The following is a 27,806-nucleotide window of genomic DNA, read 5'->3' as shown; positions in this document are numbered from 1 at the left end:
CAGGCTTCTGCTTTCATCCCGCTTCAAAGTCAAGCAAAAGCGGACGTAGCCCCCACAATTTTCTTGATACTTTCAACTAACCACTGTCATTTACTGCGGCAGTAAGATGGTGATGCTGTCAGATTTTTCCTTTGCACATGTAGAATGTTGCCGGAGGTTTCATAAAACACGGAAGGCTGCTCAAGATGATCACAAGAAAAATCAGGAAATGTATAATTTCACCACCAACAAGGCTCAGTCTGTGTTGATCAGTACATCTATTTTAAAGCAGGTCTCCGCCTAATCTGATTGGGGCTGCACAGAGGCTCATCTTATCCTGCATGAGGTCGCACAGCATGATTGCAAGTACATTAGATTACATCATTGATTAAAAATAAAAATTACAAACCCTACATTGAATTTTTGTAATTATGTGAAATTACATATACATGTGATTTCAATGGACCCCATAACATTAGACATAACATTGCAGATTTATTGCCATGGTGCTCTAACCTAAACTTATGTTCCCACAGAAAAATATGCCACAAAGCACAAATCTAAGCCATTACCCTTTGATTTCTTCTACATACTTCTTGGATGCTGTAGCTGTAGCCTGATTTATGGACTTATTTTCTACGTGAATTAAGGTCTACAACCCCTGGTGCCAACATAAACCAAAACAAAAAAATGTTTATGCTGAGGAGGAAGGTATGTGTCTTACTTTCCTCCTTGGCACTGTTTTGGTCTAAAATTAGTTGTGTGGTCCACAGTCCAGTGATGCCGTAAGGAGCACTGTCCGCCCCCATAGCGCCGATCTGCCCATGGCCGGCCCACCCCTTTCTAGGGATAATGAATGAAGTGGACTGGGTGGACAGTGCTCCTAATGGTCTCACCGGACTGTGGAGCACATGACTAACTGAACTGGAACGGCACAGAGGAAGAAGGTGAGACACATACTTTCCTCCTCTGCATCTCCGTTGCAATAGACACATATCAGGTGGTTAGATTTGTCTAACCTGCTGATAGTTCCCCTTTAATGAGTTCACCCCTTAGCCTAGGGATGCTCCCTTTCTATAATATGGGGAACAGTTTTCATATCCCAGCTGCATATTGCCACTACTGGAGGTCACAAACACATGAATAGGAACCACAGTTTTTTAGTCATGTATAAAAGGATGTAAGTGTTGACCAGCACTCTACTAAACAGAGGAACACAGTATTTGCATAGTGCAACATGTTTGTAATGTTTAATAGCATACATCAAGTAGATTTTTTTACTGGATGCCTTTGTATGAAATAGCACAGTGGAGTGCATTATTCCATAGTATAACAAATATGCTAAACTGACATAGGCCAAAAATACTTTCTATCGGAGGACAAACACTAAAGAGTGTAAAGTTGCCTTAAGTACAGAAGAAATATTTAGTGTGTACTTTAAGATCAGGTTGCTGTGTAGATCTGCAGGAAATTTACAGGAAGAAACCACAGCAGAACTTTGGGCGAGAGTTCTGAACCTTACAATCAATCTTTGTTGCCCATACCAACCAATCAGAGCTCAGCCTTGAAATACTCATAAGCTCTGGTAAAACGAAAGCTGAGCTGTGATTGGCAGCAAGAGACACTGCTCCTGAAAGACCGACTGATAAATCTCCTCCTTTAAATTATTGTATTCACACATACAAATCTTGCTGCAGTTTGATACATATTTGCTTCTGCACTAAACTGCAACAACATCTGCACACATGAAAATAGCTTTACAATGCTGTTTAAATGGGCACTGCCATAAAAAGAAAAAAAAAAAAGTCTAAGTGTTCAGACCATAAAACGTCAAAACTAGAGGAGTGAACTTACAGTAAGTTCTGCCAAACCTGAATCTTCTTCAGAGTGCCTTCACAAGTACCGGATTTCACGCTACGAGTTTGCAGCAAAATCCACTGCAGATCCTAGTATTGTGAAGGTCTATGGATTTACATATCTGCAGCGGAATTTTCATTCCACTGCAGATATGTAACCAGCCCCTTTAACCCCCCCGGCCCGGAGCATACATTACCTGCTCAGCGCTGCAGGTGTGTATGAGGCTCCCGGCGGTCCCCATCTGCCAATCTGTGCACGGTAGCACTGATTGGCTGATGGGGAGCGGGGGAATCTCACACACAGCCGTGACACCGAGTAGGTAATGTATGCTCTGGGCCGGGGGGTATGCGGGTGGCAGGATGCGGAGGGTTAAAGGGGCTGGGTTACATACTGGCAGCGGAATGAAAATTCTGCTGCGGGTATGTGACCCATTCACCTCACACTACGAGGATCCGCAGCGGATTTCGCTGCAAACTCGCAGCGTGAAATTCACTGCGGATCTGGTATGTGTGAAGGCACCCTTATGGTGCTTAAAGGATTTAAACATGGTTTCAGCTTGGAAAAGATCTTTTGAGCTGACCATAAATTCACAGTTAATCGTTCCCAAATCTTTTAGTGTACTTTAGCCTATGAACATTTGTAATTACGAATAAACACTGTGAGAGTATATGAACAATTGTAATTGCAATTTAAATGGTAACTAACAACTATCGCTCCGTGTATTATGGAGAACAATTTCAGGTCGTTCTCAAGAGATCTTGTTTGCAAAGCTTCATCATTTATTGGTGGAAACGAAAAATCGCTTAGACCTCACACATAAAACTTTTGACTCATTTGTCTGGTGACAGGTACGCTTTAAACAATTACACTAAGTTTTAATTAGACTGAAGAACTGAACTTGTATGGACCACAAACCTTATGCTGGAAATACACAGTGATGTAAGTATATGGACATGATAGGACTCAGAAGGGGAAGGAGAGGTAGAGTTACATCTGTCCAAGCATGTAGTACATTTTACTTGCAGTTTTTTCTCATACATTACGCTTGTGACTTCATGCTGCAGCCTCCTGACTCTTTCCCCAGTTATATACATTACACCGCACTGAACAGAAGCGTTGCACAATACACACGTGCTACAAGTCAACATTTGAGAAATTCTTTTTAATGGAAAATGTAAAACCCCTTTGAACTTCAATGTACAAAGCATGTGGAACACCTGCACTTTTAACAAATTAAAGCAAGCCAATGTTTTAAAAAAATACATCATTGAATGTATATATGTATATATTTACATAGCATATTAAGTTTTAATATTTAGCTTCAAAATGTCACATAAATTTTACCAAAATGAGACAACTTGTTTCAAATAAATTACATCTTCTTTAAATGTCTAATTATACATTGAGTAATCTTCAATAAATCATTGAAGCGTCTTCTTTTTAATAATACCGTGTTATATTTTATAATATACAAAGTTTACAGTTATTTGGCAGTAATCTTTCAGATTATGTTATGAATGCTTCCAAATGCAGGCAATAGCTGGTGATTTCTGTTTTACCCTCACAGTTATTGTGTCAATGTAGTGAAAAATATCCAAATTATTTTTAGCAAACTATACAAGTCACATTTACATTTGATCAACAATATAGCATAGAACTTTTTGTTTTCTTTTCTTTTTTTCAAAAAAATAAATACATTTAAATCTGACATTTTTTTCACAAACTTTTAATGTACACTATGTTACACTGTAGCACGGTCTGATGGCTCCAATCGTGCTACCGCCTGCAGGGCTGGAGAGGCCTGTAATGACCATCCTGCCCCGCGGTGTATGGGGGGGGGGGGGAGGCAGATCACAGTCACTGTGATCGGGTTATACTGGTGTGGTGTCAGTAACAAGGAAATACTTGGAGAAGAGTTTCTTGGCACTGATGATATAACAGTGGGCCACGCAGTGTCCTTTTCTTTTATATTTCCTAGGACAAGAATCTCTTCAGCTCAGATTGAAACAAAAAACTAAGATTCCTCCATGTCTTCCATCTCCTCTTCATGAATTCTCAAAGACCTTACCATTTCTTTGACAGAATGGTACAAGATGTTCTTCACCTGGGGCACCAAATCAGTACAGAAAGTAAGTACAGACAGCATCTTAGACTGTTATCTACATTTAAATGTGATAGCTTTATCAAGATGATCAAGGATAAAATATATTCTTAAAGAGAATGTACCATTAAGTACATTCGCTTTAAGTATTGCCCATGTACAAAACAGCGCTGGCGCAGGGAAGGTGGTGTCGCAGTCCTTTTTTTGAACCGCGCCCTGGCCCGAATCAAAGGAGCCGCATCATAGAGTGGCGGGGGTTTCCTACCACTAGGGGCAGGCCGGCCTGCCTCCAATGCTTCACCCCCGGCCCAGTAACCATGAATAGAACAGCGCTGTACATAAAAACCGGGCCGCGGCACTAGCTTCCCTGCACTGCCGCCATTCCATACATGGGCAATACTTAAAGCAAATGTAAAATTAAATACAAACAAAAACCTATCCAATCAATGTCCTCTTATATTACAACATAAAATAAAATTGGAAACTTAAAGAATTTGTCTGTGTCACCCAGGATTATCAGCCACCTCCCCATAAACTTCTAAGCAGACTGATCTGTGGCTGTAAAAAAACACTTGTTGCACTTGGCGCCCTTCATCATTTATGCTTTAGGAAAAATACAGCCCCACCTGGCTGCAAGACAAAAATATTGAAGCCTCTGTTTACATCTACCATAGTGGTTTCTGTTATTAACCCATAGCTGCACCAGGACGTTACTGAACATCCTCGTGCCGCTATGGGAGTTCAGAGGGGGGTCGCGCTGCGTTATCTGCTTATGTTTAAAAAAAAGTCCCCCCCCCCACAGGAATTTTTATTTTAATCGATAGCCATCAACATCTGATTGGTGAGGAACCAACTTCCAGCTCCCCACTGATCAGCTGATTGAAATGGCTGTGGGACTTGGCAGTGCTGCAGCAAAACTACAATTCCCATCATGCTTGGACGCAACAGCTCCCCACACTGAAGTTAAGAAGACCTGGAGGACAGCACCTTGCAGGATGTATATGTTTGTGCATTGTTCAGCACAATAAGTTGCTAGTAGGGCACACATGCAGTAACTATTATTGCAGTGATCTGGCATAGTCTTTGACAGGGTCATTGGCTGCATTTCATAGTTATGCTGCACAGAGAACATGCTGTTTTTAATAACCTTTACAAGCACTTTCCTCTTTTATACTACTTTACGTGACCTCCTTTTCAACAGAGCCAAATCTGGACAGTGTCACCATGACTCACACTTGGGTATATGTTAAAATCTTGACCTCATTTTTCCTAGGCATCCATATTTCTTGGAGAATAATCATTAGAAAATGACAATGTTCTCTTGCCAAAGTAAGTGAGGACTGCAGAACACTGTGTCTGTACGCTTCTTACCTGCAATTTATCATCAAAATTGATTTCTTCTTTAGAAAGCCTCAGCTCTTGAGTTAAATGAAATGAGTGAACAAGATGTTCTGGGGACACAAAGTCTTGAGTCACTTGGATGCAGCTGTGAAAGTTTTGCACCTGTCACGAATAAAAGTGTGAAACAAAAGTGTAAGTGCCACCATCTATGGATGACATAAGTACATACAATAATTTGCTATCCACATCATAAATAAAGGACTAGATTACTACATAAAGCACTATAATACATATGTTCATGTGCATAAAGCTGGCACATGAACACACATCCCTATGGCTCCATAATATAACAATATGCCCACATAAGCAATCCTTTTTGGATTTGTCTCTGCTATAGTGCATCCCCTGGAACATGCCACCTCTCCATATCCTCACATGAAATCTGATGCTAATAGAGCTACAGAAGGGCCCGTTAGACTACAATAGATGCCATATTATTGTTCTGGGGGCCCGATAATACCTGTAAACGAGCAGCGATCTGCTAGATCGGTGCTCGTTTACTGGGCCTATTACACGGCCCGATAATCGTTAAACAAGGGCTGCAGGGACATTGTTACCCATGTCCTTGCAGCCCTTGTTTAAACTACATACATTACCTATCCACGCTCAAGGGCTGCTTCTGCGGTCCGCTTCTCCACAGGTCCCGCGCGCTCTAGCTTCAGAGCGGCCTGTCAGCTGACAGGCCGCTCATCCAATCACAGGCTGGGACCGCCGTGGCCTGTGATTGGCCGGGCAGCCTGTCAGCTGACAGGCCGCTCTGAAGCTAGAGCGATCGAGACCCTGGGAGAAGACCGCAGGAGCAGCCCTGGAACGTGGAAAGGTAATGTATATAGTCAGTCGCCGGCCGCGCACAGCTATTACACATAGCGGTGCGCGGTCGGCACCCGACGAAAATAGGTCAGAACCAATATCATCGTTGTCATCGGCTGATCGTTGTATTTATTACATGGAGCGATGATCATTCGGCCGATAATCATTCCGTGTAATAGTACCCTAATTCATTGCAGGATGTTGTGTATATCAAAAGGTTATATTGATACTTCACCTGATAAATGGCTCCTGCGGGCAGTATGACTGCATCACCAAGGAACTGGACCAGCGTGTGGCTCTTCACACCATAATCCTCTAGGAGACTCTGGCGGAGTTTCTTATTCAGGTACCAGTTCTGGTCTCGTATTGGGTCATGATCTGGAAGGATTTCAAGGCATTGCTCTTTTGCAGCCTACAAAAGATAGAAAGGGAAAGACAGATTTTATTGTTGTGGCCAGTTCAATGCCATGCAGAAGTTTTTACACTTCTTCCCGACTGTAACACTTGGGAACACAGTGCCAAACTCTTACATAACTCAGTCCCTTTCTAATGTCTTCTGTAAAGACCACATTTTACTTCAGCATAGTTTAGCCTTGTGTAAATATGTGCTAAAATGGAAATTCTCAGAAATTATACAGGATTTGGTCATAGGGAAAAAATCTGAAAGTTGCTCAATTCTCCCAAGGAAGGCAGAAGTAATGGCAGAAACTGTACTACAGTACTGGCAATCACACAGCAAATCTCCTGGCAAGTGCTTTGCAGTTTTAGAAGAAGAATATTTAGCTCCTCAATGTTTGCTGGATTTTTTAAAGTAACTCAATGGATTAAGTTGATCACTCTATCAGAATATGGTGTAAGGTTTGTTCATCAGCATGGAATTTCCCCCAGGATCCGGCTCAGATTACATCAAAGATGCCAGATAAAACAATATACATTAAAATAACACTATCTTTATGGTATACATATCAAAAGAAAATGGACTGAATGTAGACATTAGTGACTGCATTTGGTCGAATTCTAAGTGAACATTATTAACTTGCTTAGAATTAAACCAAATGCAGTCATTACGTTTAGCCCCTGAACTCAATGAATCTGGCACCTTTGCTGTATACACCGGCATAACATAAAAATAATGTAATGTAATTACTCAAGTTTGGGTGCAGGTTTTGCAACTTCGTTCCATTGAAGAGAATGGAACCATACCTGAACTGGAGACAAGAGCACTGTTGTCTCTGAAAGAAAGCGACCATGTTTTTGTAGCGCTGGATAACCCCTTTAAGTTTATGGGACCCTCTTAAATGACCAGACCAGAAAGAGAGAAATGCCCAGCCACACTCCTCTTCTCCTGCTCATTCACTGTTCAGACCATATCTGATCAAACCCTTTTTGGCGTGTCTTTACGGCATGCCCAACATTTTTTTTAAATCACATGAACACTTTAAAATTAATCAACTGTGAACGGTATTGGCATATGTTGATTTATGTTATGGGTAAGCAACACATTTGTAAAACCACTCAAAATGGGCAGCACCTTTACCTTATGTAGAAATGATCTGATCTTGTCCGCATCTTTAGTCTCATAAATGTGCCAAAGAGAACCGGGAACCTCAGTGGTGTCCTTCAGTCTTTTCTTCAAACATTCATCCATGTCCTCTTCCTCAAACTTCTTTACTACACCTGAAGCAGGAAAACTGGTAACAATCACTGGTGTATTTGTCACAACTAGTACAAAGAGAAAAAAAAAATACTTTAAAATGACATGGGGAGGAAAAAAAACACAAAAAAACACAACCTACAAAACAGTTGCTATGTGCAACACCTCCAGTTTTCCCTTTTACTTGTTTTAATGCAGACCTGTCTGCAGATTTTTGATGCCTAAATTAAAGGCAGAGTACAATAGGGCTTCCTTCCCTGAATCAGAAGATGTAACTCATATTACAATCAGTCGCTCTGGAGCTCAGATATGATGTATGCAAAGTAGGCAATAAAGCCCACAGGGTGTTCCCCTGCACTCTTCAGACCCTTCTCTCCTAACACCTCTATGGCTGCAAAAACACCCACTCTATATAGACTGAAAGGTTGGACATTGCTGGGCTTTTGCAGACAAGATTTTCTGCGTAAAACTTCTAAAGCTTATAGCTCAGCGCAGGAGCTACGGAGTGAAATAAGAGTCATGGCTCCTGATTTAGGGTAAGAAGCCCTGCTGGGCACTGCCCTTAGTTTGGTGACCTGTCAGCTGTTGCTGACAAGTCTGCTTTAAGAAATCTCATCAACCCCACTATACACTGCATTATTTTTGGCAGCAGATTTTCCTATCTGTAATACTTCCTCGTTTGTATAATAACCATTGGGCAATATATCCTTAAGTCTTAGGTGTTTTCTGGTTTTATGTGAATAACCTTGAATTCACTGTTAATACAAAGTTATAAAATTTTCTATACCAATCCAGCCTTTCAGGATATTTGTAGTAAATGAGTACTCTTTGCTTACACTAAGGGGACATTGTTCCATAATTATGGACGATGTGCTACAGAACGAACTTTGGAGATCCCAGCAACATCCTTTATTATGAAGCCAGGAGCCCTGACACGGTTTAAGTCTTTGCCCAAATGTACTGGCACGCTGTGTCCGTATAGTATAGGCAGCAAGCAAAGTCCTGCGCTAAGATGAGAAATTGATAAAACTGTATCCAGCCTAGACTATGCTCTGTGAGCTAAACACCATGGACTCCAGAGTAATAGCTGACATTTGTCTAGTTGCTGCTGCTGTACTTTGCTCTTAGAGCATTGTACATTTCTGCTACTTAGTTGAGAACAGGGATATCTATGTACTGACTGTAAACAAGATGTACTCATTCAATGACCGCAAACACACACCAGGTAGGTAATATGGAACTTTTCATTTATAAAGCAATATACTTTTATATTCACATAATCACTTCTGTTCACACACTCAAGTACAATTGTGGTTTTTACCATGACTTATGCAGAACAGCAAAAATGTAATGTGTAAGCACACTGATTTACTGATTGCTTCTACCTCTTATACCATGGGTCTCCAAAATGTTACTCTCCAGCTGTTGCAAAACAACAGTTCCTATCATGCCCGGACAGCTAAAAGCTATTGATTCGGCGGTCCAGGCATGATGGGAAATGTAGTATTGCAACAGCTTGAGTGCCACAGTTTGGAGACCCATGCCTTATACACTATTCTCACTGTTGCTACATGTTCTGTATTGTATGACACATGCAGCTCTTCTCCCAGTCCATTTGGATTAGAGAAGTAATTGACCCAATCTGTGATGGTCACATACCTGATTTGCTAGCAGCCACACTGCCTTTGACAGCACCAACATAGACTAGAATGTTCACCATATCGGACACTTCTATATGAAGGTTTGTTGTACCAGTGTCATGATCCTTGGTGGCAATCACTCCTGTATTTCCAAGAAAAGAGGAGAGGGAGGGGGGTGGGAGGGAATGAATCTGTCAATAACTGGATTCTATTGTCAGAAATTCAAACCATATGCAGATATTATACAGTTTACACATCACAATAATTCCCAGTAGCCATGCCTGTGGTCCCTACCCTGTGGCACTCTCGACCTGTCAGCAGGAAGTATAAATAAACTTGTGGTCATCAGGATTCTAGAGGTGTAATTTTAAAAATGTATATAATAGCTATCAGTCAAAAGGGGTTAAGACTGATACAAGCAGAGCAGGGGTCAGTTATTAAGAATACAAGGGCTGGATTTACCTTGACTCTTGCAATGCTGAGGAACACCCCCTGGACACTCGAGCCCAATGTACACATTAACTAAAAAGCCTCACTGCTAGATCTCACTGCTTGGAGGACCAAATTTATCTATGGATTTATTAACACCCAGATCTGCTTTAAACGACCAGGGATCCCTTTACATATATATCCCTTTAAATATTATCTGCCAAAGATTTAAAGCCAAAGCCAGGAATGGATTTGAAAAGCAGAGAAATGTCAGGCTTTACTTTATGGCCTGTTCACTGTTCAGTGTCTGTTTCTGGCTTTGGCTTTAAATATTTGGCAGATAATCTGTCAGATTATCTTTCTGTGTAAATGGACACTAAGCAGTGCTCTTTAACACTAAGGGCCCAAATACACCAAAATGATTATTGCCCGTACCTGGCCGATTACTGGCCATTCCAGCCGATATTCGTTTGGTGTGATAGGTCAACGATCAGCAAAGATGTCCTACTAAATGAACAGGATAGTGTCAGTCAGCTGGCCGTTGCACCAAGCAACAGGAGCGGCGGCAGCAGACCACTGCTATTCTGAAATCAGTCACTCCTCTTGAAATGAGCACACCCCTTGATGTGCGTGTGCGTGTATGTATAATAGCACAGACCGTGAGTGAGGAAAGAGCAAGAAGCGAGAGCTGACCTCACAGTTGGGCTCTCGCATTCTCCTCTACATCGCTACATGTAATACGGCCCTAACACGCTCATGATAATACAATCACACTTTATTAGTATAGTTAGGCATAAAACTTATGTTATAGTACTAACCACAGATTTAGTCTATAAATTTAAAGCCCCCTTAATACAGCTCTAAAGAGCTCTTTTTTTCCTAAACAGATCTGCAGGTCTAATTGTGTAGCCCCCCCCCCCCCAATCTTCCAGAGAGAAGGGGCTGCAGCACTTACTAGCGCACCTCAGCTCCTTTAATGAAGTACACAACCCATCAATAGGCTGAATGCAGGTAGCAATCCTACTTCAATATCGAGCCTTAATCCTCTGGAATAAACACCCAGAATCTGGATATTAACTAGAAGAAGCCATTTTCAGCAGATTTAGAATTAAACCGTGAACTCACCATATGCGCTACACAACCTCGGGCCCAAGTCTGGACGTACAAAGAATGTTGGCATATGGGAAGCGAGGTTGAATTTCCCATCTGGATTGCAATATTCTGGGACTGGGAGCATTCTAAAGAAATCTTCATGTCTGGGGGAGTTAACATACAGGTGTTATTGTCAGGCATCAGTAACATCATGTTTTGTCAGGCTGACAATATAATTAAAACAATCTACAACACAAATACTTTCTAAAACCAATATTAATGTGCCTACAAAATGCTATTCACACATATCCAGATGCTGATAGCCTAAGTCGTCGACATTCTGATCACTACACTGTTCCTAGCTCTACTGAACACTACAGGAGCTCATTTTATTGAGCCTGTAAACTTGTCATTCTGGGCTTTAGGATGGGTGATAGTGGGAACCTTAAATGTAACTCTAGGATTGTAACTAGTTTACCAAGCATAAATGCAAAGACACAACGTTTTGAAGGATTACTTATGAAAAGGAATGGCACAAGTTGCAACAATATAAATATATATATTAGTATTTATTTATATTTGCCGCACATAGATACAAGTGCGCTGATGTCAGTTCTCCAACTAATACCAAGACAAGAGCGTTGTATTACCTGGCAGGCATCATGTTCTTGAAGTCTTCTCCAGAAGGCTGATCTTTTAGTTTTAAAAGAATAGTCTCACCATTTTTAAGTTTCTGTCGTTCTGTTCAAGCAGAAATAAAAAGAGAATTATATTATCAAGATTTACAACCTACAGAAAACAAGTAAAACTATGTCCTTTTACTTTTCTGTATGACTAGGGAAACTTACTTGATACATCCTCAAATCCATCCCAAAACTCTGTAACATTGCCGCTTGACACTATTCCCTCCTTGCAGTTCAGAAGGTCCCCTTGATGGTCCCCAAAATCATTGCTGATTGCTTCAGATTTCCACAGATTTGGGTTCATCCTTTTCTGATTTCCAGAGACCACAACAGTCTGTAAGAAAGTTAATTATTACAACACAATAAGAAAGCGTTTTCCCCACATTTTTGGGAAAGCACCATAAGATTTCAAACCTCCTTTTTAGCAGTCTCTGGTCATGTGAATTATCTACTTAGTATCATCTTAAAAACAGTGAACGCCCATTCTATTCTACATACTTTTACAAAGACTGAACAGAAAATATGGTTATCTGCCCATAATATGGTTTTCATCAGTCACAGAAATGGAACTGATCTAGGTCCAGTAAGAAACAGCAGCTCCAGTCAAAATATTCATGATCATGATCGTTTGGGGAGACCCCCCCCCCACCGATCAAGAACTGTGACATGTCAAGTCAAATCTATTTTCTTTAAATCTAATGCTGCATTCACACGTAACGGATCCGCAGCGGATTTCTCGGTGCGAATTTGCGGCTAAATCCGCTGCGGATCCCTGCCTTGTACACTTATGGGCAGACAAACTTACAGTGGGATGCACATCCCGATGTCAGTATATCTGCAGCCCGCCCCGTTCACTCCCCCCAGAGTGTATACTTCACCTGCTCCCCGCTCTGGCCTGCTTCTGGGCTCCCGGCACAGCCCACTCGGCCAATCAATGTGCTGCCCTGCCACAGCGCACTAATTGGCTGAGCAGGACGTGAAGACTTCAGGAGCCCAGAAGCAAGCCAGTGCGGGGAGCAGTTGAAGTATACGCTCCGGTGGCACGGGGGTGGGGGACGGTTGAGGGTTAACGGGGCGGGCTGCTGACATACAGTGGAATGTGCATCCCGCTGCGAATTAGTCTGCCCATAAGTGTACAGGGCAGGGATCCGCAGCGGATCCATTACGTATGAACGCAGCCTCAATCTACTTGCAAAAATGAATGCGTATTCTCCAGAAAAATCTTCATTAACATGAAAGCAACAGTTTTTAATGGCTGAATTATCTGCAACAAAGCTGCGGCAGGTGAATAGACCCTTATAACAACTCTGTCGTATAAACTGGAGATTTTGCAGACATAAAGCCAGAGGACATAGGTTCAGAGTAAGGCAGTTTGCTTGCTCTTTCTTTAATTTGTATGCAGTTTTCTTTATTATAGTATTAACGTCTATTGAAACGTATCTCTGCTGTTGCCTGGAAACCACTGAGGCGTAAGGACATAAACAGATGGCTGAAAACATCTCCCTGTTCTCTCCTTCCAAACTGATTACATGATGATGCATAGGGTTCACAGAGTGTACAATAATCACATTCTGCTTGAGTGAAATACACAACACTATGCAAAGTTTTTGTAGCTCTTTTGTACCTGTAAATAATGTGCATGAAGTCTATGTTTTACATGCTGCAGGCCTTGGGGGGCATTTACACTTTTGTGCATATAGATGATGTGCTACAGAACAAACTTTGCAATGCCAGACAGTACAGTAGCGCAAAGATTTAGTAGGATACTGTCATCCCCCAGTGTGGCTAGAATACAGATTTCCCCAGCTGAGCTCCAGATCTGACCTGGAGGCAGGGATACATACAGTATATGGGCCCACACAAAAGTATGTTGGACATCTGTGTTGGAACTACACTGTACTTTATTTCTCCGTATGTAATTTTACCATAGAAATAAATGCTTCTAGGGTAGAATAGTGAGGCCCCACACCCTGCACCTCTGTCCCTCCTAGTATGAAAGGTTAATGCATTTTTTCATAAGGAAAGATGGAGTAAGTGGCAATTGTGTCTAAAGTGGGAAGTATCATAAAATGTTTTGATCAGGAGAGCAAGCTGAACTGAATATTTGCAGAGTGTTTAATATATCAGGATTAAGCTTTGGCTGCATAAAACAAAACAAAAACCTTTTAAAGTGTGCTCAACCTCTCCTATCCTGGTCACCTTGTGTAAATTACTAACCTTTCCCTGCTTCCAGCACTCTCTGAAGAGCTTCCAGTTGCTATTATGCCTATGATCTCGTAACCATAAAATGTGCCGATCACAGATCCAAGAATGCGGAATATCATTGTACGTTCTGGTACTCTCATCCAGCAGTGGCTTTCGGCTCTCTGAAACTTCTTCTTTTGGCTCAGATTTTATGCTGGGTTTAGGTGGTCTTGTGGCAGGAATCTTGTTTTCAACCACTGATGCAATGATGTCATCCAAGATGTTTGGCATAGACCTTCCGCCTTTAGTGCTCTGTTAGTTCAAAGAAAAAATATATTTAAAGCTTGTAACGTCCTTAACACTTGGCAGATCTGTGAAATCTTATGAAGTCATTTTTATATTTTAATAAGTGATTTTGCATAGTTAAACATTTTCCATCCAGCAACTGGTACGGAAAAGAAAAACCTACAAGCTATTCATCACATAGAGATAATGCAATAATCTGCAGAATGCCATGGGGTGGCATGTAACCATGAGGTCCCATTGGAAAACTTGGAATGAGCCCCCCTCCAGCAAGGCCACCTTCAACAGCAAGTGAGCTCATGAGAAAAATGTTCTAATTTCATTCTTCATTCTACCCCTTGAGTCTTTTATTTCTTTCCTTAGGTACCAATGATATACATTAATGTGCCAATATATTATCATCCACAGTAAACTAAATGCATCTCATCACTGAATGAGATTTATCAACTTAAAAGCTGGTAGTAATACAGCGTCACCACTTGGTGGCTTAGTGACCAGTCTCCTCATGCCATGAACAGACATCCAAGCCCAAACATCAATTTAGTTTTCAGTTTAGGATGCTTGTTCATGAGATGACAGGCTAGAGCCTGAGCCAGTAGGGAGCCAGCTGTCAGGACTGAGATCTAACAGAACATGCAGTGCAGTGTACTGCATTCTCCACAAGCTTGCATTGTACTGTAATACATAGAAGTTCCAGAAGTAACAAAGAAAAAAAAAGGCGTAAATTAAAACCAACTACAGAAAAGTTTTATTATCCTCTAATACACCAAGAAAATGCACCAAGTAAATATTTACATGTCGATAAGGGTTAAAGGGGAACTATAAGCAGGTTAGACGAATCTAACCTGCTGATAGCCCCCTATAGGTTCTGTGCTGTTAGTTGGGGTAAGCTCCACTCCGGAGCACTGCTGTGCTGGCTTGCCCCTTCTAATGATAATCAATGGAGGGTGCGGGCCGGATAATGTGGCAGTGCTCCTAAGCGGAGTTTACCCTGACTAAGTGTGGGGCCGGTGCCAAGGAGGATGGTAAGACCCATACCTTTCTCCTCTGTATTCACAGCACTACAGGGGGCTATCAAAACGTTAAAGGAGAAGTCCGGTGAAAATTTTTAATAAAGTATTGTATGGCCCCCCCAAAAGTTATACAAATTACTAATACACACTTATTACGGGAAATGCTTATAAAGTGCTTTTTTTACCTGTACTTACTATTGCATCAAGGGTTCACTTCCTGGATAACATGGTGATGTCACGACCAGACTTCCAGAGCTGTGCGGGCTGTGGCTGCTGGAGAGGATGATGGCAGAGGGATGCTCAGTGTCCCCCCCAGTGTCCTGTGTCCCTCAGTGTCCCCTGCCATCATCCTCTCCAGCAGCCACAGCCCGCACAGCTCTGGAAGTCGGGTCGTGACATCACCATGTTATCCAGGAAGTGACATTACCATTTTATCCAGGAAGTGAAGCCTTGATGCAATAGTAAGTGCAGGAAAAAAGCACTTTATAAGCATTTCCAGTAATGAGTGTATATTGGTGATTTGTATAACTTTTAGGGGGCAACACAATACTTTAATAAAAACTTTCAGCGGACTTCTCCTTTAAGATTCCTCTAACCTGATGATAGTTCTCCTTTAAGGAATTAACATACAAACGCAGCAGATCTGTGGCAGAAATTTGTCTGTCAGATAAATGGGGCTGTAGATATCCATGCAGATATTGCAGAAGTAACCCAACTGTGTAAAAACATTTTTCTTGTGGTGAAGTCTGCATTAAATGTGTTGCATGTGAACATACCCTAGCGAGTATTCATGAGCGTCCATTCTGATTAAGATGAGATGATGAAATCCATGAAAACCAGAATGTAAGTTAAATGAAGGTAACTGCTAGACTCACTATTGATACAAGCATACAAATAACCTCAATGTGATATACATCTATCTCCTGCACATACAGCTTGGCTCACTCCTGCCTGGGAATGTTTCGCTGCTCCCTGTACCAGTTTCAAACCTGATTTAACTTGTCTACGCCAATTAAATGTTAAATACTGCATCACATTTCCCATTCAAAGACAACTTTGTTTGCAGTTTACTTCCAAGTTCTTGGTTGTCTTTGGCAAGTACCTCAAGTCTGAGAAGAGTTTTGCCAAGAAAATAACTTTCCCCTCTCAGCATGTTTTTCCTACCCCTGATTTCTGCAATTCAAATAGTTTCAACATGGATGTGCCCAAGAGCACACAGTGAGTTCTATACAAATCTGTATTGTCGCCTAGAGCTGCTTACACTTACTGGATTTCCTACTGAGTAAACGGGTGCAAAGGCAATGCCGGCGTCCGTGGATCCCAGGCGCAGTTTTCCGGCAGTCGTGGTAAGCAGGTCTCTTAGAGTGGAACCCGGCTCACTGTTCTGTGATGTTGGAGAAGATGACTTTGAGTTTACAGTTTCACCATCTTGTTCTTCTTTGATATGTTTTGTCACAGGGACCTCTTTATTCTCTGCAATGAAGAAAATAAAAAGAATATACTTTGGTTAATGCAAAACTGAATGAACCTCTGTACGGTGTAGTTTATTCTTATTTACTTAGCATTAAAAAGGTAATAAGCCTGAACTTGAGACTGCACATACGTCAGCTACAGCTACTAGCAGAGGCCTTGCTGCATTATTACTGGAGTATAGGTTACTACCTTCTAAAACTTACCTTTCTTTTCTTCTCTTGCCTTTTGTTCTGCCAGATCTGCCAGCCAGTGCAGTGAGGAATGGGATTCTGGGGATGCCAACTTGCTGTCTGTGCTGGTGTCACTTCCTGGGCTCGCATTACCGTTGGTTTCAGGCTTCTGAGAAGGGCTGTGCTGTTGGGACTCGGGCAAGCTTAGAGATATCTTGTTACTGTGATTGAGGACATTTTGCAAAACCTAAAATATTAAATGTGGTTATCAGATCACTGACATGAAATAACTTCACTCTTATCACATCGCTATCGTCTTTCCTCCTTGCACTTGAGGCAGAAGTGCTGGAGAAGCAAAAAAAAAAATGACAATGCGTGCGAGCCACCACAGCTGGGCCCCAAAAGTATACAGCCTCTTATAAATAAGCCAAGCTTTCTTATGTGCAATTCTGCAAAAGAAGTGAATAGTTTGGAAACTCCAGTTTGGAATTAATTCCCCAATATATGGACACTGTCGTTTTAAACAATGTATACCATAGCCTGTTATTCCTAACATATTTCTTAATCAGTTACCAAAAAATTACTTCTTACCCCAGAAAACAGCTGTAAAGCTTGGCCACTAGGTGTCTCCCCTCCCTGCAATCTGCTGTCCATTACCTCTTAGGGGAAATCTGTCTCTAGTAACAGCCTCAGCAAGACAGAACACAGGAAGTGGGAGTGCAGAATATCACATTCTAGTTCACCTTCTGCACAGGGAACAAGACTAGATCGCAAACTTGCAAGTTTAAAGACAACCTGCACTGTCCATACAAGGGAATGCCCTATTTCAGCAGCAGGTCTTATTGGAAGCCTTTGCTTGCTTTGATGCTGCTGTTTCAGCACTGGTCCTATCCTCTGAAATGAAGATGAGAAATAGCACTGCAACATGGAGGGGACCTCACGCAGGTTTAAAAAAAAACCCAACAACATATTATATATATATATATATATATTTTTTTTTTTTTATTTTTTTTTTAAACAATAGGTACACTTCAAAGTGGTTCTGTATTAATAATTATTATTATTGGCGTATTATCAGTGTAGATCATAAACATGTGATTGGCACAGGTCCAGCTGATGGAAAATGGTAGCATGGGAGGCCAACCCCTTCCAAGGGGGCCACATTCTTCTGTCTTCTGTCTGCTTAACATGGTTGACTCCCATCTACTCTTGCTCACCAGCCAAACATAATCAAAGTGACTAGTTTGCTAGAACATGAAGACAGTGGTGAATGTGGCCTTACCTGTGACACGCCGTTCATTGCTGGAAACTTGTTGCTTTGTGAGGCTTGTTTACCAGTGCACTGGCAGTGTGATTTAATACCAAATTTGTCTCGAAGGCTGTGCATTGCCTCAAGGAGATCCGTCAGAACTGCAGCAAAACAAAGACATGAGACTTGGTGATTTAAATAACCAGAATAAAGTTCCTTACAAAAAAAAATAGTGTAGATAAAAAATTTAATTTCTAGGAGCTTTTAGAGTAAAATGATTAAAGTGTTCCTCCAATGTTGTTATCCTATGTAATCCACAGATTGGCATGGATACATGCAGCTCCATGCAGGGCTGCTGAGGAAACCAAATGATGTCCTGCAGGTTTCATATGTAGGTCTCATTCTGATCTGAAGATGAAGTAGGATCGGGACATTAGAGGCACACTTCTTCACACTTTTAGACATACCTGACTATAATTAGTATAATATTTAACATGTTTCATGTGGTCTTTGTAGTTGGCAAGTTCCGTGCATGAGTCTTATTCTTCTCGAAAGTATTTGTGCATGAAACTCACTGATACCTAAGGCCGTATTACATAGTTTTGTGTAATAGCAGGCAAGATTAAAACGACCGAAAAATTGTTGATTGTTTGATAGAATCTGGACCTTTTTCATTGTTGATTGTTCACAAATCGTTTGAACACCGTTTGGTGTAATAACACGTTGTTCGGTCGTTCCCTGGTCTATCAGCCAGGAGAGGATAAGCACAAGAACGACTAAGAAACGACCATCGCCCTGTGTAATAGGATGAATGATTTAAGATCATTTGTCATGGCAGTCGTTTGAAATCGTTTACCTTTAATCGCAAAAAAAACGTCCCATGCAATACCATCCTTATAATGTTTCCACAGCATCTGCACAGGGAAGTTTAAAAGCTCACAAGGTGACAGGTCCGCTTTGATATCAAGGCGTAAGAAAGGGACTTACCAGAGCTTGGGATAATCTGTGTAGGCATTAGGTGCTTGTAATCATGAGGCTGTCCCTTTACGCATTTCAGCCAGGTATACAACTCTTTATCTGGAAGGAAACATGATAATTCTCTTAAAGATACCCAACAATTACCATGCAAATTACATTTAACACATTATAGAAAATAACCTGTGTACTGGGCACATACAGCGATACAAAAAAAAAGGCATCTTCATTTAGAAGTTTTCGGTGGCTGCCTGGGCAAACACGACTGACAGCAGATAAGTGTTTATCCTGATCGGTGGGGGTCTCAGCAGTGATACTCCCATCAATTAAAACTTTGACACGTCTCATTTTCATTACAGCTAAACAAAACTGAAGCTGGCAGGTTGCAATTGGGTAGATATCTAAGTATACTGAGTGTTGCTGGGACACTTGGTCATTTGGTCTATGGGCCCCTTTTGGAGACTTCCTACTTAGAATATCATGAGTTTATTTTAAAGACTTTATCAATAGTGGCACTAGCCTAAAATCATAAGCCGTCTCTGTGGGCTCGGTGCCCTCGGATCAATGAACATCCTTACTAGGTTATTTACAGTGTTACACCCCGCCTTGTGATGTCTTCACTAAATCATCATATTTTGACAGGTAATTTACACGGCTGCTCCGAGCGTTGGAAGCTCCTCAGACATTTTACTATCATTGTGACAGAATTCACAGGTCATTAAATTTACAGGGATTCAATCAATTCTATTTGCCATCGTATGGATTCAAGATTTAATTTGAGTAAAATCCATTGACCCCATAAAAACTCAAAATGATTTATGAAACAGGCTGATCTGCGTATCCTACCTATTCCCTCTACATTAATGACGTGGACAGTAGGTCAGCATTGAGAATTGACAAGTTGTGAAAATGGGCAGGTATGCTAATAATTTATTTTTATGCATAGCAGCGTGCAAAATGCACAGTGTGAACAAGTGTAAGTGGAGTGCTGGCTATTTGTTTGCTTCTTGTGTCACATGTGGTCAATGTGGCTACCTCTTTTTTAGCCGTACACTCCACCCAGCTCCTGTGGGTGTTTTACACAGAGTTCAGTTGATCCTGTATGCCCATTTTTGTAGACTCATGGTCCGAGAAAGGCCATTAGCTATTATAGGGTCCAATTCCGTGGTTTATCTTAATGTGGTGAGTTGGTACATTCTATTTGATCAAATGGTTTGCTAAGAACCTCATTTTTATAAAAAGAAAACAAAAACTTAAAACAGCTTTTTATCATATGTATGCTGGAGGGAGTATGTGCTGTGAGTCCTGATAGTTGGAGTTTGCTGCAACATTTTTCTATTTCTGTATGTTAATAATTTATTTTTTTGCTGCTGTAAATTCATTAATATCTACTCAAAAGACATCAGGCTTGACTAGTCTAGTCACCATTCAAGACTTCACTTGAATGGTGAAGACCCACAATACCAAACAGTCTGAACTATAGTGGTGCTAATTCAATGCAAACTCTTTCTGGTCTTTTACTGCTGTTTATTCCTTGATTGTGTAACAAACCAATATCATTGTAAAACTGGTCCCATTCCAAACCATGAATACAATTTACACTTCATACTGTATTAGTGTTCTGCCATAGAGAGAAACAAGGTAAGTGATCACAATGATAAGGTAGGAGGTTGATTTCTATACCTCAGACCCTTAAGGTACTTTATTTTTATTAAGACAAAATCATGAAACAGCAGAGTTTTAGCAGAATAACTTTCTCCCAAAAGAATGAAAAAAATAGAAGGAAGTTATGAAATATCTTGCTGTACTTGACTAGAGGGGGGTTTCTCCGGTACAGAAATGGCAATTGACTAGCTAGAGAATCAGTGAAGTGGACTGCTTCCTAAGCATTTCTGCAAGGTAAACATGGTATAGAATGGAGCGTTTCATGCAAACTAACCTCGAGAACTTTTCCTTTCCTTCGCCTTGTAACAGTCCAGACAGACCACAAATCCACATTTCTGGCAGACCCAGTGAATGTTGAACAAGGTCGCTTCACAGGCATCACACATCTCGCGCACTCCTCGCACCGCTCTCTTCCAGGCTATTTTTGCTGAAATGCAGAATGATTTATAAAAACATGAACATCTGCTCTGTACAAACATTTGCTTTATGGACTTTTTTTTTCGTCACTGACCTTGGTTGATAGATTAAAAATATGCAAAGAAACAGAGACTGTGCCTCACAGGATCTAGAAACATGTCATATTAACCTCTCAAATGTTTATTTTCTACAGTCCAAAGTCAAGCTTTGTATACTTGCTAGCTCCTCCAACTGGTATGATAGTTTGCAGTTATTAGCAACGCACTGCACCATGTGTGGTCACTTCATAAACTAGGCTGAAGTGTACAACTGCCCTTATGGTGCAAAAGGCAATTTACAAGTAAAAGGCAAAAAATGAAAACTCTTAAAGGGGATATTCCGTGATATAGGAAAGGTCCTACCGTGTCTTCTCTCCGGAGCTTCACTTTCTCCCTCTGGGAGCTATTGATCGTAGATTGAGGTAGTGGAGCTCTGGAGAGCAGACAAGGTAGGACATCAAGCTGGTTTCAACTTTCTAAAAGACTGATTACAGAACAGCTTCGCAGGATGAAGTCTTGTCGGAGTACTTTCTATTTATTTTGCTGGTCATGATATTGAGTTTATATGAAGAAAAAAGTCATCATTCTTTGCTCTGATGCAGCAGCATCATGGGGGGGGGGGAATTGATGTAATTTATTTAATTCATATATTTGATGTATGCTTCCTCATGTTCAGTTATAAAGCATTGTTTTGTAGTATAGCTGAGATTTTTGTTTAAAAAAAAAATGCTGGGCGACTTATTTCTTTATTTTACCAGTGGTTTATTACCTGATTCAGCCATGAGAGAAGCAGAGGCATTTTACAGCTAGTAAAGGGCCACTGTTTGGCAACCACTGGGAATTTATTTTCCTGTGGAGCAGTTCTGCAGTAGTCAATGACAAGTATGTTTTAAGGAAAAGCTACAGTGACCAAACAAGCGTAATCTACTAAAGTTTATCATCAACATACAATGATAGGATGGAAGTTGGGCTTTATTCCAAGTTGCATTTTTTTCTAATGTGAAGGGTCCTACTGACGGCAAATACCATCACTTAGCCTCTTCTTCTAAAATAGCATTCAGTACCATTCTACCCTATTTTTCCCATTAGTGTCAATACAATAATAAAACAGAATAGAAAGACGCTGCTATCACCACTTATGCTTTCCACCACTCCAGGAATCCATTCATCTTCCTGACTTATTAAATGAATATATTTGCCTGCAGACATTTCCCACACACAGTTTATATAAAGAAATAATGTGATCTGGATATGAGAATCCTATTTAATATAAAACCAAGCCACTCAATACACACACAATGTGAGGCTGCACGTACCATCCTTCTTCACCCACGACATGGCAACTTTCTCAGACGTCACCATCTGACAGAATTTATCGCCGATGTAACCCAAGATATACTTAATAGATTCTAGGTCCAATTCATCATCTTCATAGTTTTCGTGCGTCCATAAACTAAGTGCTTCATCATCATACTGGTCAGGTGTAGAGAATCCATCTATTCTAACAACACCATTCTTACTGAAAGATAACCTGGAACATGGCAGAAAAATAATTGTTTTAGTGCCAGCAGCATTGTGCCCTGTGTGAGCGCAGACCATCCATCTCTGTCCTAACTTTTCATCATGTACTGGATGTTTAGGCAATAAAGATAAAGCAGACTGTTCTGGGTTTGTATCACTTCTAAAACAAATTGTCTGATTTTACTTTAAAACAGGCTTTTCTGGGCAGATATAACACATTGCTATACAGAGGAAGCCAGCACCGATCTGCCCTTATTTCAGGGAACAGGACATGTTATGCTGAAATAATTGTAAAGAACACAGTATCCTTGGTGTTTGGACGTTCTCAATGGTTTGTTGTCTAGCGTTAATGACATCTGAAGGTAATTTAGAAAACGAGAGCTTGGAATGCACTCATTTTTTCCATCCATTACAGTATTCAATAAACTCATATTAATAGACATTTATACTGTGTGTCAAACCTCAATTGCTATGATTTCACCCCTTATCGCTGGGGAATACTTAAGTAGTACATTCCTATAAGCAGCAACGGTCACTGACTGGCTTCTAGACTACCTGTGTACCTGTCATTAAGGCCCCTGTGGGATCAGCGATGAATTCCACTCTACTGACAGAAGTTTGGGTCTCCATGGCTATAAATGTACAATAGACCGGAATAGTAATTGGATCAGAATGGGGCGCACTGGGGTCTCACGCATGTTCATAGCCATGGTGACCTGAACTTCGGACGGCAGAGTGGAATTCACTGCTGATCCGCCACGGCCCTGATCACATGTACACTTTAAACAGGACAGAGCAATTTGTAATATATGTGAAAAGACAAAGGCTACAGAATAAAAAATAAACATTTTTAAGGAAGGTGCCAATGGAAACATTGATTCAGATAAAAATGCTTTTCTTATTTTCCATAACCTTTAACTTCCTTGTGCTCTATAATGATACACGATACCCTATACAGATAATTATTTAATATGGTCATAGAACAATGCAGAGGTTAATGGTGTCTTCCCAGGGATATACTCTGCCTTCTCATATCCATTATGGGAGAGAAGGATTGAGCAGGCTTACACTTCCCAAAACCTTATATTCTACAGACCAAGGAGGAGCAGTGGCCTGAGCCAAGGTAGCAAAACTGCTGCATGGTGACTTACTCCTATACTTCAATCACTATACCTTATAGATGGAAGTTATGCTAATGATGTTGTTGATGTGGTACTCCAGAGTATGTGGAGCATTTAATGGGTGTTTGTGATTAAATAGCTACTGCCGCCATTTCCTTGAAACTAATGCAGTGATCATGCAGGGCTCGGTATGGACCATAACGGAGCACTGGATGACCACCACTGCACAATATTGAATAAGCCAGTAATGAAATAAATTCAGACCATATATACCTGCGGAAATAATAAAATCTGCAGAAAACCGGGGAGTGTGTGGACTCTTCTCCTTTCTTGGTGCGGATCAGACGACATTCCCTGCATTTCTGTAAGTTTGGCCCAATCTCGCAGCAAGAGTCATCCTGCAGGAAGGATTCCCCAGTCTGCTTGAGTTTCTTCACTTTCCGCCAGTCTTTTAATACTGAACGAGGTATGCCAGCTGAAAACACATCACAGCGAGTGTCAGCAAGGAGATGAGACAAGGGTGGCATCTGCATGTGCAGAAGCTGCCACTAATGAGGAGGTTAGCAGACAGGCAGCAATGGAGACGGCAGAGGAGCTTGAGAAGACTCATTATACTGAGGAACTGGGATTGTAAAGGGACAGAATAATACCTCATGTATTCTAATTATTACCAGCAGCCACATGTTAAAACCGTCATTATCGCAGCCACAAACACAAGGTTTCCATCACTATTAATTGACTTTAATAAATGGCGGTCAACATTAAACATATTGACAGAAGGCACAGAAAGAGTACCTGTCATTAAAAATAACTTTTGACATCCCATCAGGCATGGAAATAGGGAATCAGGCATGTCAAATATTATTGATCACAGTGGGTCTCACAGCTGAGATCAGTCGATGGGGATAGGGATGTCATGATACCAGATACCAGCTTTTTAATTTTGATACTCAGTTCCAATTGAATACTTAATAAAGTATGGGGGAAAAAAAAAACACTTTAAAATCCCCCTGCGGATATAATGCCCCCCACCCAGACTGCAGCTATAATAGCATTGCTACTATTGCCTGAGGGCACAGCATCTGCTGGATCTGTCTCCCCCTGCCCCACACCAATCTGTTTGATGTCACCCTGAATAAATATACGTATTGCCTGAAGACTGGTGAGTGCTACTGGTTACCTTTCTGTTGCTTTCCTACCTGGCTTGTGCATAGTATTGCTATAGCATTGCATAAATTAGCGAGATCAGTGTTCTCCTAATAAGAGTGTGGCAGAGCCAGACTCTACTAGAAGAGAGACATTGTACAGGGCGAGTGTAGACCTACGGCTGTGATGTGATCTATCGGCACACCAGTCACATTGGGGTGCCAACTGGACACTTGACAGGCACCTGTCAATGATCCATTTCAATGCCGCAATCACATTACATTATGGCATTGAAATAGTTAAACGACTGCTGCCAGCGGGATTGCGGGCCGCAGTCACTAGCAGTGGGAGGCCTGCTCCATATAGTAGCTGACCTCTGCTGCATATGGAGCGGTTGAATGCCTCTGTCAGTTGTTACAGTGTCATGTAGACAGTAAAATATTGCCGGCTATTTGAGGTTGGCGCTGCTATGAGTGGAGGGTGTGCCAGCTGAGCAGGTGACGGCACACAGAGAACATGGCTGGTGCTCAGCTAGCCACCCGCCGTGTTCTCTGCACTATACTTTATGTTAAGCCGTGCTATTATGTATTAGGTATCGAATGCCAGGAATCCTGGTTCCAAACTGTTTTTTTTTGCCTGGAATATCGATATTTTGGTGCATCATGCATCCCTAATTGGGGGAGAGCATGGTGGCTGTGCCGCCCACTCCCCAGGTCTAACAATTTAGCCTCAAAGACTAACACTGGTGAAATTAGCCGATCAGGAGATACAGACTGGAAGTGGACTGCACGGCCCCCAAACCCTCTCCCGGGCTATATCAATAACTTTTGACAGTTCTGATGATATGTCAAAAGTTATTCATAATGACAGGTACTCTTCAAGGGGTATTTTGATCAATACCATTACTCACATCTACAGGAGCTAGCACATGAGCCGGGCAGCACTGGGGTTCTAAACTCACATCCCACCACCCTGTTTTAGTTGTATGGAGCAGCAGTCACATGTACCACCACTCTATACAACTTTATGGGTGGTAACGGATACAACTGGAAACCCCTTCAACCATGAATAGGTAGAAACCTGATCACCATGCAGTTCCACCTTTCTCATTTTACACATCTGTCTGGCAAGTCACATCCTTCACTGAATCTACATAAAACTATAGAAAATGCACCAAGCATTTATATAAAAATAGTGCTTAGTACTGTACTGTGTATGTACTACTCAATGTGCATTTGGCTTGAGTCTGATGTGACCTAGTTATAGAATGTCATGGATATTAGAAGTATCGGCCCTCGAGTGCAGATATCCATCTGATCATAATAAGGATGTGCACAACACAAGGATTATAACACATTGCCTACACATGAGATTACAGGAACAATGGCTGTAAATATCATCCCTAACATAAAGCCCAGACTCTGCCACATTTTAATATTAATTAAAATAGCGCTTTCTGGCCAAAAGCTATAATAACCAGCCAGATTAACTGCAGAAATCTGCTCTGCCTCCATTATACTAGTGACAAGCCGTTTATGTAGCGGCGCATTCATTCATTATATAATTTTCATGTCAACATCTTAATTGCAACTCCAATAATCTGAATGCCCACAGAACAGAAATAGCTGTGGGCCGGTGATATTTCCAGCAGCAGTGGAGTTCACAGGCACAGAAAATAGCCTGCAGAAAGACAAACAGTCCACTGACTCATGTCAGGAGTGTAAACCTACCCCCGAGCACGCATTGCTGCTAGAGCAGTCTGTAAAAATATGGCAATCATTTACTCCTGAAGTGATGGGCAACTTATGAATGCAGCTTCAGTCACAGCCTGCCTTTGCTTAAGGTTTAATTGCAAATCCCCCAACATGAAAAGATTCAGTAATTTAACACTCAGTTCAAGTGTGGTTACAGGAAGAAAAAGAATATATTATGTGCACTACATGGTGGGTGTTCTATAGACTCAAACATGTCAAGTCATGAGGGTGAGGGGATACAGCATTCATCATACTGGGCACCTCTTCTTTACGTGAGCTCATCGTAAGTGGGATGAGAGTTTACAGATCACAACTCCTACCCTACAGCTGGCTATAAATCCCAGACCATACTACAGATCGAATAATATGTAAACACACCCACCATAAAGCCAAAGATAATAGTGGGTAATAGTCTAAGATGTTATGCAAATATATGAAACCTAACTTGTGCACATACCACTCCACTTAATATTGCATTATAAATGGCTCCCATCAGCTCTGTACAAGCCAGGCGCCTCCACTTCTGCGTTATGCATTCCTAATTTTCCAGCATTTTGCACAGTTGTGTATAATGTAAAAAAGGTGCATACTATAAGCAATAAACATTGCCCAAAAGTATTACCTCTAGGAGAGAATATTAGAATGCAAGACACTACATCAAACATGTACAGAACTGCACAGAGAATGTACCTGGACTAGCTAACAGATATATGAGTAAATGGGCTCTGCATCTGTCAGCCATATACTATGACATAAGGGTATGTTTTCATACATGAAATAGTGTTGTCTGCTATGCTATTCCAATTCTTTCAAAGTACACTGTAGTATACTGTCCCAACAGAGGCCAAATGAAGAAACTAGATGCGTGTTGTGTGTATACTGGAAGCTGTTCCAGTATACAGGCTAAATGTAGATGAAAAACATGATGGGAACAGGGCCTTAGATGTGTTTCCATGATGTAAAGCTGTTTGCTGCACTATATCCTAGAATTTCTAAAATTCCCTCGAAGGCTAAACACGTCCCTCCAAATACAAATCACCTTATAAAAGACACTGACCATGCAGGGAATGTTGAGATTCAGGCTAAGCAGGAAGCAGAAGCTGTTGGTGAGAATTTTCCAATAGAAGAAAA

At 41.2% G+C, this 27,806-nt stretch overlaps 1 protein-coding gene across 5 annotated transcripts in view; it reads right to left on the bottom strand.

The window, feature by feature from the left end:
- Nucleotides 1–2,976: 2,976 nt before the first annotated feature.
- The window catches only part of JMJD1C (jumonji domain containing 1C), a 196,010-nt gene continuing 171,180 nt past the window's right edge, over nucleotides 2,977–27,806 (bottom strand). Inside the window, exons 11-26 of one of the 5 annotated variants that reach the window (XM_069980281.1) lie at nucleotides 24,049–24,250; nucleotides 22,450–22,664; nucleotides 20,953–21,105; nucleotides 19,026–19,115; nucleotides 18,072–18,199; nucleotides 16,823–17,036; nucleotides 16,414–16,619; nucleotides 13,864–14,142; nucleotides 11,812–11,980; nucleotides 11,614–11,704; nucleotides 10,997–11,127; nucleotides 9,462–9,584; nucleotides 7,686–7,825; nucleotides 6,384–6,560; nucleotides 5,309–5,440; nucleotides 2,977–3,940 (exon numbers count right to left, since the gene is read on the bottom strand). In XM_069980281.1, the coding sequence (XP_069836382.1) occupies nucleotides 3,851–3,940; nucleotides 5,309–5,440; nucleotides 6,384–6,560; nucleotides 7,686–7,825; nucleotides 9,462–9,584; nucleotides 10,997–11,127; nucleotides 11,614–11,704; nucleotides 11,812–11,980; nucleotides 13,864–14,142; nucleotides 16,414–16,619; nucleotides 16,823–17,036; nucleotides 18,072–18,199; nucleotides 19,026–19,115; nucleotides 20,953–21,105; nucleotides 22,450–22,664; nucleotides 24,049–24,250 (2,540 nt within the window). In that variant the 3' untranslated portion in view covers nucleotides 2,977–3,850. Of the gene's footprint in view, nucleotides 3,941–5,308; nucleotides 5,441–6,383; nucleotides 6,561–7,685; nucleotides 7,871–9,461; nucleotides 9,585–10,996; nucleotides 11,128–11,613; nucleotides 11,705–11,811; nucleotides 11,981–13,863; nucleotides 14,143–16,413; nucleotides 16,620–16,822; nucleotides 17,037–18,071; nucleotides 18,200–19,025; nucleotides 19,116–20,952; nucleotides 21,106–22,449; nucleotides 22,665–24,048; nucleotides 24,251–27,806 lie in introns of all 5 variants that reach the window. The other 4 variants (XM_069980284.1, XM_069980279.1, XM_069980280.1 and 1 more) reach the window with 4 other exon arrangements.

This window comes from Dendropsophus ebraccatus, chromosome 8 (assembly GCF_027789765.1).
Source record: "Dendropsophus ebraccatus isolate aDenEbr1 chromosome 8, aDenEbr1.pat, whole genome shotgun sequence".
Classification (NCBI taxonomy): Eukaryota; Metazoa; Chordata; class Amphibia; order Anura; family Hylidae; genus Dendropsophus; species Dendropsophus ebraccatus.
This window is presented reverse-complemented; position numbering and strand designations above follow the sequence as displayed.